General features: G+C 40.9%; 1 protein-coding gene across 1 annotated transcript in view; it reads left to right on the top strand.

The window, feature by feature from the left end:
* Nucleotides 1-1,034, top strand: part of SPATA17 (spermatogenesis associated 17) — a 73,784-nt gene extending 72,750 nt beyond the window's left edge. The window contains exon 10 of the mRNA XM_033144767.1: nucleotides 537-1,034. Coding sequence (XP_033000658.1) covers nucleotides 537-617 — 81 coding nt within the window. The 3' untranslated portion in view covers nucleotides 618-1,034. The remainder of the gene's footprint in view (nucleotides 1-536) is intronic.
* The last annotated feature ends 12,947 nt before the right edge of the window (nucleotides 1,035-13,981 follow it).

Genomic DNA, 13,981 nt, shown 5'->3' with positions numbered 1-13,981 from the left:
TCCATCTCTGTGATTCTATGGACAATTTATTCATGCAGTGTTTATAGATCTCTTCAAACTGAATTGAAGTGAAAAACAAACCATTCATGATATAAAATACAAACACACGCCATAAAAAAAAACAGATTGCCCATCTTCTTCCCATGAACAAGGTGGAAACAGAATCCTGCCTTCCTGCTCCATCCACCCAGCATGCCTATTCCACCAGATGTTTACATGTAGTCATAGTAAGTTTGAATAGAATGCCCATGTGAAAAATCCAACCTATGCAGGCTCAAATTACACAGCCTTTGGGGCTTGTTGGAGTCAATCAACTGCACTTTTTAGACCTATGTACGTTTAACTTTTTATGCATGCATTCATGTGAGGATGTTCAGGTGCAGCCAGTAAGTGGTATGAGAAAGTGTAGTATTGTTACGCTGTCACGCACTGGGAGATTATCAGGGAGAAAGTTCCATTCAGTCTGGGCTGCAGTCAATATAACATGGAACACTCCAATTTAATTTTCCCAAACTTTCCCTTTTTGTTTTCTCTAGGACTTCTTAACCGTGCTACCATCGATTCCTCTGTTTGCAAAGTTTGGCCAAGCCTATTCCAGAGCTGGAGCAGTAGTGTAATTTCTCTACCAACTCAGTCTACGAATTTTTAAATACTTGAAATAAAGGGGTTTTTTGTTTTGAAAATGCGAAGCAAAGCAATTACTTATGATTGCCATGTACTACCTGCAGACAATCCTCATATACAACCTAGTTTTGGAATTCTGAAATAATGGTTCTAAGCAACCAGCAAGTTACATCATGCAGCATTTTTTGTGTGAAGGACATCCATAGAGACAGATCTCCATCTTCAGAAATCCTTAACTGTGGGTATTTCTAGTCAGTTTTCTCTGTTAGCAAGATTGTAGATCAAAGTAACTGGTGGAATAAGCTCAACGATCTGAAGAATTAGATCAATTTACTTACTCAGGTAAGAGATGTAGCCCTTTTTTCTGTGGGAAAAATAAATGAATAAAAAATGCTTACTCTGTTAATAATGCATTATCATCTCCCTGTGATTGAAATGATCAGTTGATAATGTGGTGTAATACTCATATTGGCAAAGCACCATGAGGTGAATATATATTTACCCCATTCCTAAATATATTTGTTAGTGAGCAAGTCCCTTTTCATTTCATTGAAAATGTCACTGCTACCATGGGAAGTAGTCATGTTGTCCACCCGGCTCCTCACATGGTTCTCAGTTCTTATAGTCTCTTGCACTCTTTCTCTTTCTCTATTGCTGATCCTTGTCTCTCTTTTTTATCATGGATACAGAGGGCATTTGGGGTTTATGTCACCAGTTTAGCGTCAATATAGAATTTTCTTGTTCCCCTGGTCTGCTTCTTAGGTATTCCTAGTACATACTTAGAACTGGGATGAAGAGCCCTCACAGAAGTTGTCTGCACACAGGCAAATTCTTAAATGCTAGGGTAGACTCAGCCAAATTATTTTACAAACTTCCATAGTTATCAGGCAACATCAGATAACATCAGCTCAGACACGAAGAACAGAGAAATCAAGCTCTCAGGGGCAGGTGCAAGACATACATCATTTTCTAAATGACAGTAGTACAAATCAAATATGTCAAGCATTTTTTTCCCAAGCATATTTGCCTGGTTTTTTGTACTTTTGAGTAGCTGATCAAATTCAAACTTTTGAAAGTTTTGTATTTATGTCCTGCAACAGGAAACAAAGGTCCTTTAATTCTGGTAAGTGAGGGACACAACCCGAGCAAGTTAATTTTCCCAAATAAATCGGAGTGCTTTTGTTCTTTATTCAGGGGGCTGAACAGAAGACACTCACACAAAGGTGTTGATGAATAAGGGATGCCATAGTAATTTTTAGATGTGAGGGCTATCTCATTGATTGCTCCAGCTTCAAGGTAGTTCATCTCTTCATGATAATTCACCCTGTGTTGTTACTTATCTTTCTACCACATTTTCCCATCAGTCCGATTAGAACTGGCAATGCCTTTATCAGATTAATCTTTCTTTCTTGGTTTCTTTTAAATATCTCTGACCCCAAGATAAACATAACCTATGCCAAGCAAGCCATCACTGAAGCTGCTGGAGTTTTCAGTTGCTGATGATACTCTGCATATATTAAGGTTAAAAAGAGTACTTCCAATTCACTCTAATCCACTCACTCATCTATTGTGTAGCCTTTATTCAATCTCTTTTCTTTCCTTCCTCCCAAACAGGGCAATTTTAATAATCCTTTCCATGTGCAAAAATATGCCTGCGATTTTTATGAGACAGACTTAGGAGATGACTACACTATGCCCATTTTTCACTAATGTAATTTTGTAGGAAAGAGTGCACTTAAAAGCAATGGATACGGATGTTATTTATTTCAGAAATTCATGCCTGTGTCTACCTCCAGGCATATCTTACTACAACTACCGCTTTGCAAGTTGAAGGCTGGAATCCTTCCTCTAACTGCTCGGCTAGGAGTTGTTAAACCACAACTGAGGCAATTAAATAGCTTAAAAGAAGAAGAATGGAAAAGGGTCCTTAGTGTCACTTCCACTTCCTTCTGATTAAAGAGCAGTATTAGTTCTTAACTTGGCAATTCAGTTATTTATTTAAAATGCTTATTTAAAATCTCTTATTCTGGTGTTTGGCCCCCATCTCACTACTGATTATGCTACCTGGAGAACAACAGTGTCTGAATTTTGGAAACAGGTTCAGGGGAGAGAAAAAAACTTTTTCCAATTTGGGGATTGTGGAATAGCTCAGTTTACCCAAATCAAACCAGGGTAGGTTCAACCTCGACCAGTTTTAACTGTGAGCTGGAGAAAATTATGATGGACATTATATCATGACTGACACCTGAGCAATAGAGGGGCTAGCCAAGTCATTGTCACAAGTACACAACATTTTAAAATGTCAGCAAAAGCATCTTTGGGGCACCATGGTATAAAACAAAACTACTCTTCCTGCCCGTTATTCAACCTCTACCTTTCGTTATAATTATGGTTTATGGTGACAACTGATATATGAATCAATATATGGCACCATGGCAGTTTCAAGGTCCCATCGTTTACACATTTCCTGGTAATACGAGTCATGGCAAAATCGCACCCATTGCAGAACAGCCTTCTCTCATTCTAAGTAAATCAGAAACTTTGTGACCTTTTGAGTCTTTACCAAGATGCTGGCAAGGTAAGAAAATTTGCATAATGTGGATGCCTGCAAGGAAACCTGATTTAAAATGTATTCCAGAACAACTTTCACAAGCTTGAAGAATCATTGTTGACACAATTTGTCTATTTGACAAAGTGGACCCTAGTTTGCAAAAGCTTGCCTAGTGGCTTTTAAATGCTGGACTACATTTCCCATCTGGCTGCGGTTGATGGGACTTGTAGTCCAAAACACCTGGAGCACTAGATTGGCAAATGCTGTCTTATCCCTAAGTTAATTTGCTAAACTTTAAAGTGACATGGGAGTTTTTTAATGCATGAAAACTAAATAGACAGTGGTCAATTTTGCCCAGTATTATCACTCTGGCATGATTGCAGATAGTAATATTTCTAGCCCAGCTACCAGCAATACTAAGGCTTGAATCTGAGACCTTCTACAAACACACACACACTTTCTGCTTTCTAACCAAAAATTATGCTAGTTACAGGTAGGTAGCTGTGTTGGTCTGCCGTAGTCAAAACAAAATAAAAAAAATCCTTCCAGTAGCACCTTAGAGACCAGCTAAGTTTGTTGTTGGTATGAGCTTTCGTGTGCATGCACACTTATCTGAAGAAATGTGCATGCACACAAAAGCTCATACCAATAACAAATTTAGTTGGTCTCTATGGTGCTACTGGAAGGATTTTTTTTATTTTCTTTCAAAAATTATGCATTAGTGAAGAATAACAGACCAACCACTGGCACATTCTGTTTCTTAATTTTTTTGTGCCATCTTTACTCTGTATTCACCAGAGTTGCAAACTAGTAGCCTAAACCTAATTTCATCAGTGGGACAGCACAAGGCAACTTCTCCAACCCTTTCACCATAGAAAGGGGAAATTAAGGTGACTGCCCCTAATACAGAAGCCAGTAACTGCAGTGGAATCATAAATATAAGGATAAATGGATGCTGTGGAAGACAATGTTTGGGCAATTTAGAATACCTTGGAGGTCCAAGTGCATCCAATCCTCACATACACCACTCAGATCCCAGCTTCTCCTTATGGGTCACATATGTTACTCGATACCCTGCTCTGTTTTCCAGTCTGTGGCACAAAAAAGCAAAACTACCACCATGTAAAAAAAAAAAATCCAACTTACAACACTCTCCCCTCCCCAAAGCAAAGGAACTTCTTATTCTTTTTTAAATGCACAATTTATTTCAATGATATACACGGGTTGTTAAATTTCATTACTACCTCAGTATTCCAGAGCTCCTGATTATAAGGAAGCAATGTTGAATGCAACTCTTGTCTTTTCAAATAATAAGTAAAGCAAAGTGATTGTGTGTGTGTGTGTGTGTGTGTGTGTGTGTGGTCTTACTAAACGCTTAAAAAAAAGGATGCTAGATTTTATCAATGTAATAAAGGAGGAACTCTAGAGAGAGCCAATTTTATTTCATCTACTATATTGGTGAAATCCCTCTTCAGGCTTACCCCCGTGTAATACCACACAAGAATCTCAGAAACAGATGGAAGCTGTTTTACCCAGGAACTTATCCTAGTGAGGTAGAGAGGGCCAGATGGCCTAGCTCTCCAAATAAAATCTTTCAGAGTATTTAAAGTAAGTAAAGATTTTATTAATATTGATGGTTGGACATAGCGTAATACACAAGGAAGATTAATTACAAACCCTAATTAAATGTAGCAGAGTGGAAGAAGCAAAGCACAGTTTGGCACAGAGCAACTTTTCTGTTCTCACTCAGGCCAAGCAGCTGCATTGTGAGAACGCTCAAAAGAATAGACCCAGGAATGCAAAGGTGGGCCCTTTAAGGTCACTTGGAGGATTACAAGTGCATTCATTAACCCAATTGTGTTGCTTTAGAATGTAAAAACCTACCTTCAGAATTCTAAGCTTTTTATCAAAAGAAAAGAAAAGAAAAAACACCAAGCCACACATTTCTATATGCATTCTAATATTTAATTCAAAGTAAGCCATGATCGGCTTTTGCCCACAAGAGAGCCTAACCCAGTCCCAGAGCAGTTGCTGCAGGTGAATCGGGGGTATTCCCAGACTATCTACCTGTTTGTTCAGGGGTGTACAAGCCCACCCAGAACAGGCCATCAACCTACTGTAATTCTATATTTGGGGAGTACTGGCCTATATCATCTCTGTCTTGTCAGGATTCAGCTTTAGTTTATTGGTAGCAATCTGGCAGGGAAGAGTGGAACCACTGTAATGCAGTGCTTTCAATTCCCAGCCCTCTGAGATTCCTTAAGAACACCATGGCACTAGGAGCCAGCCCTACTATAGGCAGAATGAGGAAGTCGCTTCAGAAGGCAGATACTGGGAAGCAGCTCTGGTCATTCCTCCTAAGTCCTTGCGCTCTGTTGGTGATTAAAGCAGTGTGTGATAAACAGCCTGTGACACACCCCTGCCAAAAAAAAAACAAAAAAAAACAGCAGCCTGCTGCCACCCAGGTGCAGTTGTGTATCCGGTTTCATTTCCACTAAGTTTTAACTACCAGTCCAGTCAAAGGGCAAGATCACACACAATTCCAGGTTCAAAAGCTCAGGCAACAAAATGTATTGGACCACCCCTGTGATGATCATGTAACTTGAAGCAGTTATCAGCTGAGTTAGTTGCACAAAGACTTTAGACACCAAAACATCAGGTTTGTTTGCACTGATTAAGCATGAGCTAGAGGTGACTGCAGATACCTGTAACATTTGCATCAGTGTTTGTTTGGGTCAAGGTTCACCGCAGGCGAATATGTGAATGGCCTAAGCTAAATATACTGTATATTCTCGTGTATAAGACTACTTTTTAATCAAGGAAAATCTTCTCAAAAGTCAGGGGTCGTCTTATACGCCAGGTGGAGAATCTGCGGTTGACTTTATCTCAAACTCTATATTTTAACTGGAAAAGTTGGGATTCGTCTTATACGCCCAGTTGTCTTATACGCCGGAAAATACAGTATCTAGGAAACAATAAAGTAACACAAATTCATACAAGTCTAAAGATTGGCAAAATTCCCCACTTTGGCAGTTATCAAAACGATGTGCATGGGTGGCTGTGGATGACACTTGTAAGCAGAGTCCCAGTTAACCCCTTAGCATTCCTCCACAAACACATCTTTCTTTGATTTTTACATGGTTTACAAATATTCTTTTCCTTAAGCTTTGTACAGATTCACTAGGAAAGAGACTCAGATGTAAAAGAAAGAGGCTCAAGTGTAAGCAGATGTCACAGCTATGCATGAATGCCCAATTGCATAGTTCCTCTTACAGGTTTTGAATAGGGAGCTTGAGAGAATAATGGAAACCAAATGTTTGCCACACGTTTCCGGTAAAAGCATCTCCCATATTTGGTTATGATATAATGCTCAAAACATATGCTCAGAAACAGAGGCTCTAGAGTGGTCACTTGCTTATCACCAAGAAAGAGGACTAATGTGCTATATTATACATACAGATGCAAATGTGGGCATTATTACTACAATTGAACAGAAGTATATGTCATGTTAGTAGGGGGAAGACGGTGACTAGCTAACCTGTGTATCTGCTCAGTATGATGTTCAGCTGCTAAATGTTGATGGGCAACTTTGAGGCTGACCCCAATCCCCATTCTTGTGGTTCTTTATATTTAGACAGATAGTGCCTCTGTAAAGTAGGGTGCATGGCCACCTTAAAAGGTTCTCTGATCAATGCAAGCCAACAGTGTACCACAGAGAGAGAGATACCATTAAGGAGAAGCCTGGGTTGTTTCATGTTGTGCTTGCTCTTATAAAGAAGTTATAGCATATTGCAGAGCAGGAGCAGTTGGCAAATGGAGTAGCTTTTTTTAAAACAGACAAATCCGGGGTGACTGATCTAGAGAACACGCACAGGAACCTTTGGCATCACAGTAGGTGACCAATGCAAGAAGTCAGAAAATAATAATTTTGTAACGAACTGTGACAAAGTGGAGAGCCGGGGGGAAATTTCTCAGATCGTGGCAGGGACCCATGAGAATGGTCAATAAATTTAAACACAAAACACAAACACAGGAAGTTCTTGAGGGAGAGGACCCCAAAACGTTTTAGAAGGTGGGACCCTGGGCTGTTGTTTAGGAACCATCAGGTTAGGGAAGGCGGCACTTGATAGGATCAGATTTTGGGCCTTCTTAGTGGTGATTCTAGAATACCCTGCAAGTTGAGATTTAGCTGGCTCAAAATGTACATGGAAATTAGAATATTTTTATTTCAACAGGCTTTTGATCTGAAATTATGCTGCTGTTTTAAACTAATTCTCATAAAATTGCATTGTTTTTAACTGGTATTGTTTTATCATTTTATAAGTCATTTTACATTTGGTTTTAAACAAATGCAAGGTGCTTTGTGAGCAGAATGGTGAGATATAAATCTATTCAATCATCATAATATTTTGCCCAAACATGGTTAAGTATATTTAACAATGTAAATATACTTTACATTGCATGTAAGCTACCTAACCAAAAATACACAGGTCATCATTTTCTCTGTAATTTTCATGGTAGCTTATCTTTACACATTTTATTATTAATTTTATGATGGCCATTAAAGACCTTCCAGTGCTTTCTAGATTGCCTTAGAAATAGTGAATATACTGCATATATGGTTTTTAATCATATAATTAAATGTAGACCCAACAGCTCTACTATATAATTACAAACATCACTACAATTAATATATTGTACATGCCCCAAAGAGGGAGCCATTGAAATCACATATATTGCAGCAGGTGTATTATATTTGAATGCTTTAAACTATTTTACATAAGCACATATACCAAGTGTCTCAAATCACCATTTCAATAAATGATTCTAACCTGAAGCATGATGGATATTGTTATTAGTGTCATTAAAAAAAGAAATCATCATGATAAGTGGATGCTATATCCTTCCTCCAACCACTTTGCCATGGGACAGCTACTCCACAAAAGCTAGACCTCAGTGTTAGCTACTACCGTTTTTATTATTATTATTTGCCCAGGCAAAAAAGTCCCTGGGCAAAAGTTCCTTCTTGGAAAGGAGACACAAACCTGTGTAGGCCACTAAAGTAGGGGTTCAGGAGGGCCTTGCTTCCCATGAAACCTTTGACCCTCCAAATACTGCTGAACTACAACTCCCATCATTTCTGTATTTGCATTGCTGGCTGTGTTGGTTTGTTTCCTTTATATAACACTTCATGCCAGAATAGGCTTCTAAGTATAAAAAAATGAATTGTGTTACTATTAAAATATAACGTATGTAATTAAAACACACAATTTGGCGTCCAACAACCTATGCAGAGGCCATGTATGAAAACCCAGCTCTGGAATCTGGAGGGAATACTGTATTCTACGGAAGAGAAGGGCACCCCACCTGACAGACAGCTCCTAAGGCCAATATCTCAAGCCCTAGATATTTCTTTGTTACACCCTCCTTCATCACCCCGCCCCACAACAACTGAACTCTCCTTTCTCCCTTCCCACCACTGGGCTGTTCTGTTGTAGACTTACCACACAGCTTGGCAGGCGGCAGGTGAGGTGGCAGGCCATAGTGGGCATTATAATGGGGCAGAGGGGCATGGGGCAGTGACAAGGCAATAATGGGCCCAGTGGTTATTATTATTAGGCAGCTGCTACCTAAGTTTCCTCACAACTGGCCCAAACACTCCAGCAGATGGTGCTGCATAAGGGCCACAGCCAATGACCATTGTGGGGGAATTTAAGCAGCAGAATTTGTATTTTGTTTTTTTAAGGAGCCAACCCAGCCCATTGCAGGCAGATTTACATAGTGGTGCATCTGACCAGGGGCTCAGGATTTTCCCAAGCAAAACTGGTGCTGATGTTGGGTCTGGACCTTGCTTTACGATTCTGCGCACTTGGGGTTCAGGGTTGGGTTGCACGGTGAATCTTCTCGTTCCCCATCTTCCTGACTTAGGTCTGTGTGAGTCCCTCCTTGCTATAGGCAAAAATGAACTGATGCCTTGGAACATGGAACTGTGTGCGTTTTACAATAAACAAAGGCCTGTTTACCAAAAGCAGCAGCCCTGTGTCTCATTTCCAGCTCCTCAGTGGATACACTACTGGCACTTTGCTGCTGAATTTCAGATTGTACTGCAAGTTGTTGAACTCGGATAGTTAAAAGCAACAGGAGCCTGGCTAGAAATTAGGTGGTTACTTAAGGATTCCAGCCCATTATCACATTTAAAGCAAAAAAAAAAAAAAACAACAACCCACCACCACCTTGCCCTCCCTCTGAGGAGCTCAAGGCTGTGTATAAAGTTCACCCACCCCCAATGTTATGTTCACAACAATCCTGTGAAGTAGGTTAAGCTGAAAAATAGCAACTAAGGTTACCCACCGAACATAAGAACACACTATACAGTCATAACATTGGTCCATCTAGCCCATTATTGTCTACACTGACTGCCAGCTGCCCTTGACTTCATGGGGATTTGAGGCTGATTCTCCCTAGTCTTGGTCCGACAATAACTCCTGCCAGCCCCAGCCAGATGGGAATTGAAATCCAGCAATCTCCAGAGACCCACAAGTTCCCTATTGCTGCTCTAACTATTACCACATCATTTCTCTGCTATGGCCGCCTTCTCTGCCTGTAAAACAAACAACTAAGAAATCCCAAGGTAATTTGTACCGCTTTGTACAAAGTTTTTGTTTCTGTTTTTTTTAAAAAGGAAAATAAGTACTGATGACTTAGCTCTCGTTATTTCAGAGCTAAGGTGGTGTGCTGTGATTAATGGTTTAATTTAATACAGCACAATGTAGCACTTTCTTCCAAAACACAGTTGAGTTATTGTAGGACTTTACATCAGAGAGCGGAAAAACAAAACTATGACTCAAGCCATGCTCTGAAGTGATTTAATAGTTTGCTGGAGTATTGCTCACATTGCAAAAGAATGGTGAATGAGTTCCTATAATCTATGACTTACTGGCTGTTTCTAAGTGTTTCTGGCTGTGTCAATAAATTGTTCACAGCTCTAATTGTGTTAATGAATTGAACATAATTAAACTTACAGCATGTCATGAGCTTCCTCTGGCAAACACAGTTGGTTTCTTAAGTGAGACTTCCAGTGGGGGTGGGGGTGGGGGAAAGCCCAGCCTTTGCCACCCCTGGTATTTAAAATGCCATAAACTTTCACTGGGAAAACCCATAGAAATTAAAGGGGGCAATACTAAATCTCTTTAGCGATTGCAGCAGGAAATAAAGTGGGGTGCATTCTAACATGCTGCGTATGCAGACTGTGTTCTCACAAAAGCAATCAAGACATGGGAAATGTGGGGAAGGACCATAGCTCAGTGGTAGAGGATTCTACCACTGAGATGTGAGGAGGAATTTGAAGGGAAAAGCCTAGCCACAGAAGACAGCCAGTGGGGTATAGCAGATAGAGCAGCCATTCCCCAACCTGGTGCCCTCCAGGTTTTTTGGCCCACAACTCCATCAGCTGCAGCCAGCACAGCTGGAACACTTTCTCATGATCCCTGCATGGTGCCACCCCTCTCACTCCCTTCAGATTTCCCTTCAAAAACTTTTGGATCAACCCCTTTACTTCCATGCTCTAAACAGCAACATTGGGCTCGACACAGCATACTGTATAGCCTGTTCCTGTTTTTGCTGCCTTCCCTTGGGAAAGTGAAATTTGTAAAGTTTGGGATTTTAGAAGTCAGGTTCAAAGGCTTGCCAGAGTTTGAAATTTGTGTGAAATTTGTGTTCCTTCCAAATGGACTAAACGTAGCCTAGGAATCACACAGCAGTGAAACTCCGAGTTTCTTGAAACTTTGTGAGGCACATTTGATGTGCTGGCCAACACCCAAAACTCTGATGCAGACAGCATCTCCACATATGTATTGGTGATCTCAGTGTGATAGATTGCAGTGGCCATGTGGCAAATTGCATTTATCATGCAATTTTGGCTGTCTCCTTTGCCCTCTGCCCACTAATTTATCACCACTGGGAGTACTTCTAAGATTCACAACATCTGAGCACCATCAATGAAACACCATTACCTTTAAATCCAACTGCCAGCATACATAAAGCAGTTTTTGCTAATTGTAGCAAACCCTGGAGACACCACCACCCATTTCTTAATACATTCCATACAATTTTTAATTGCACATATTGCCAAAATATTAAAAGCAACATAACAACTGGTTGTTGTTGTTGTTTTTTTAAAAAAACTGATCTGATTGCACAAGAATGATCAGCTGAGATTTCTCCATTCAGTGTATGCTGACAAACAATAAAAATGTATATTGAAAAATAAACACTGAGATGTATCAATTCAAACTATAAGAAAATATGAAGTATCCAAATGGTTATTCAAACAGATGCAAGGATTAGCAGTTGAAATAGAGTTATAGCCCATGCCTATGTGTGTTTATTCAGAAGAAAGCCTCATATTTATTAATTATTTGGATTTCCTCCAAGGTTTAAGACAGTAGCCTTTGGGTTGTTAGTTAAGGATTGATAGGAATCATAAGTTTGTGAGGCATGAACCACAATACCTAATATTTTTTTTGAGGGGTGTGCTTTTAAAGGTAGTGTGCATGGAACCACATAAACTGAATCAGAGCATTGGTCAACCTGAAATCTACATACAGTTTGGAGAACCTGAAGCAAGCCTTCACAGATTTGCTAACAGAGCTACCTAGGTGCTGAAACAAACCACTTTCTGTTCCACTTCCCATTGTGTGATATTGTTGCCACTTGGAGCAATTTGGAAGAGTCTGAGATGTAGAATTACCTCCACTGTGCCCAGTGGCTCCTCTCCGGAGAAAGACATGTTATGAGTGCACTGTGCATGCAGAATATATAGCACATGCCTGATGATTGGGTATGATGCACCTGTTTTATTCAACATATCCAAATATTTAGTAGTCATTGCCATCTATGGAAAATATTTAGCGTCTAGTATTTAGCATCAGCTAACAAAAGGTGAGTGTGCTGAACTATGCCTCGATTTCTGGCCATTTGATGATGATGCTATTGATGTGCAAGGCATTTTAGCTAGCTTATGCATATACTTCTGTGGTCTCTGTTCAGCTGAAAAACCAGAACTTTCCCAGGCAAGGGATGCTAGGATCATACCGGTAGCTGTGAATCAAGGTGCCAGGGTCCCCATTAACAGAAGTGTCATGTACACTGATGTCCCCATTTGTCCCCATTTTTTCTTCTGGGGAATGTCTTGTTAACATTTTTGGAGCTTCTAGAGTTTTCTTCAGGGTTTATCTCCCCCCACCCCCAAGCAGTGGAAGCTGGTGTGGAGATTTGCTTGGTTAACACCAGCAATGTGTGTGGCGGGGAGTGGGAGAGAGGGTATTTTAAAGCACCAGGGGGCAGCAGTAGAGGTAGTGAATGCTACAGCCAGCACTGTGAAGCACATGGTTGCTGATTATTTCCCTTGCTGATGTCAGAGCAGACTCCATCAGAAGTGGGACTATGCAGTCAGCAACTGTGCTGGCACCCTCAGGGTTCAGCACTACATCCTGGTACTTAAGGGTTTGGGTGAGAATTCCCCTCTGCCACCAAATAGCAGCTGCTGGTGGTGTCATCAAACAAATTATTAACCCCCCAAAATGTCCCGTTTCTTGGTCCTCATGCCAGAGCACCAAACCTGAAGGTACTCTGGTGTGACTCAAGCAGTGGACCAGAAGGCACGCCCTTCCTGATGTTCCTTATTTGGGGGACGAAAATGTTAATGAGAGTATGCAAATTGCCTCACTTGCCCCTTCTGGCCATAGGAAAGATAGTTAGAACATGGACTGAATGTGCACCATTGGTTCTAGATTACACTAGAAGCTGTCTTCTAATGAGTCATCTAGGCCAGTGTTCCTCAAGCTTGGGTCCCCAGATGTTTTTGGCCTACAACTCCCATCATCCATAGCTAGCAGGACCAGTGGTCATGGATGATGGGAGTTGTAGGCCAAAAACATCTGGGGACCTAAGGTTGAGGAACACTGATCTAGGCCATCTAGTTCAGTATTGTCTGCACTGACTGGAAGCAGCTCTCCAGGATTTGAGGCAGCTCTCTTCCAGTCCTACCTAGAGATTCTGGGGGTTGAATGTGAGACCTTGGGGTATGCAAGGCACATGCTCCACCAATGAGCTACAGATGGGATTCTAACCTTTATACAATATCCTTGGAAAGAGAGCTGCGCTCATGGAAAGGGTTCTTTGGTAAGATGAAGCCAGGACCCCTTCCAAGAGTACAACCCCCCATGAAATGGCAAGCTTTCCATTCACTAAAGCACAATCAGTGAATGAGCAGGAACACTAAGGGTCCGTGCAGTTCCCAGCCTACTGTTCCACACACTGCAGTTGCTGAGGCATAATTTGGATTATCATTAACCAACTACAGGACAACTGTGCTTTCTAGCTAACATATCTTTAAACATGCACACACGCACATACCCTCCTGGCTTTTAAATCGGTTGAAGGCAAACAACTGCAGAGTACCGGTAAATGAATGCAACATTAGAAAGTATTGCAGAGCCCTTAGTGGTGGATCCTAGTGTATGTCGTGAGGGTAGGATTGGGGCAGTGATCTTTGGAATGAGAATCAGAGCGTTGCAAACATGCCCCTGTTTTCAGCTGTGTAATGTTGGAAGTACATGGCCCCCAGGGTCCATGATAAATTTTAATCATCTTTTGGCAAAGGCAGAATAGCGCAGCAGGAAATATTGTTTTCTGTTCATTCGGTTGACAGTCCTGTCTCTCCCCCCCCCCAATCGTTTTCTTCTTCTCACAGTGTCGACATCTAAAGAAAGTTACAACGCTGTAAACTGGGCCAAAAGACCTCTG

The sequence above is a fragment of the Lacerta agilis genome, chromosome 3 (assembly GCF_009819535.1).
Source record: "Lacerta agilis isolate rLacAgi1 chromosome 3, rLacAgi1.pri, whole genome shotgun sequence".
Classification (NCBI taxonomy): domain Eukaryota; kingdom Metazoa; phylum Chordata; class Lepidosauria; order Squamata; family Lacertidae; genus Lacerta; species Lacerta agilis.
The sequence above is the reverse complement of the archived record's forward strand: the minus strand, read 5'-3'. Positions and strand labels throughout refer to the sequence as shown.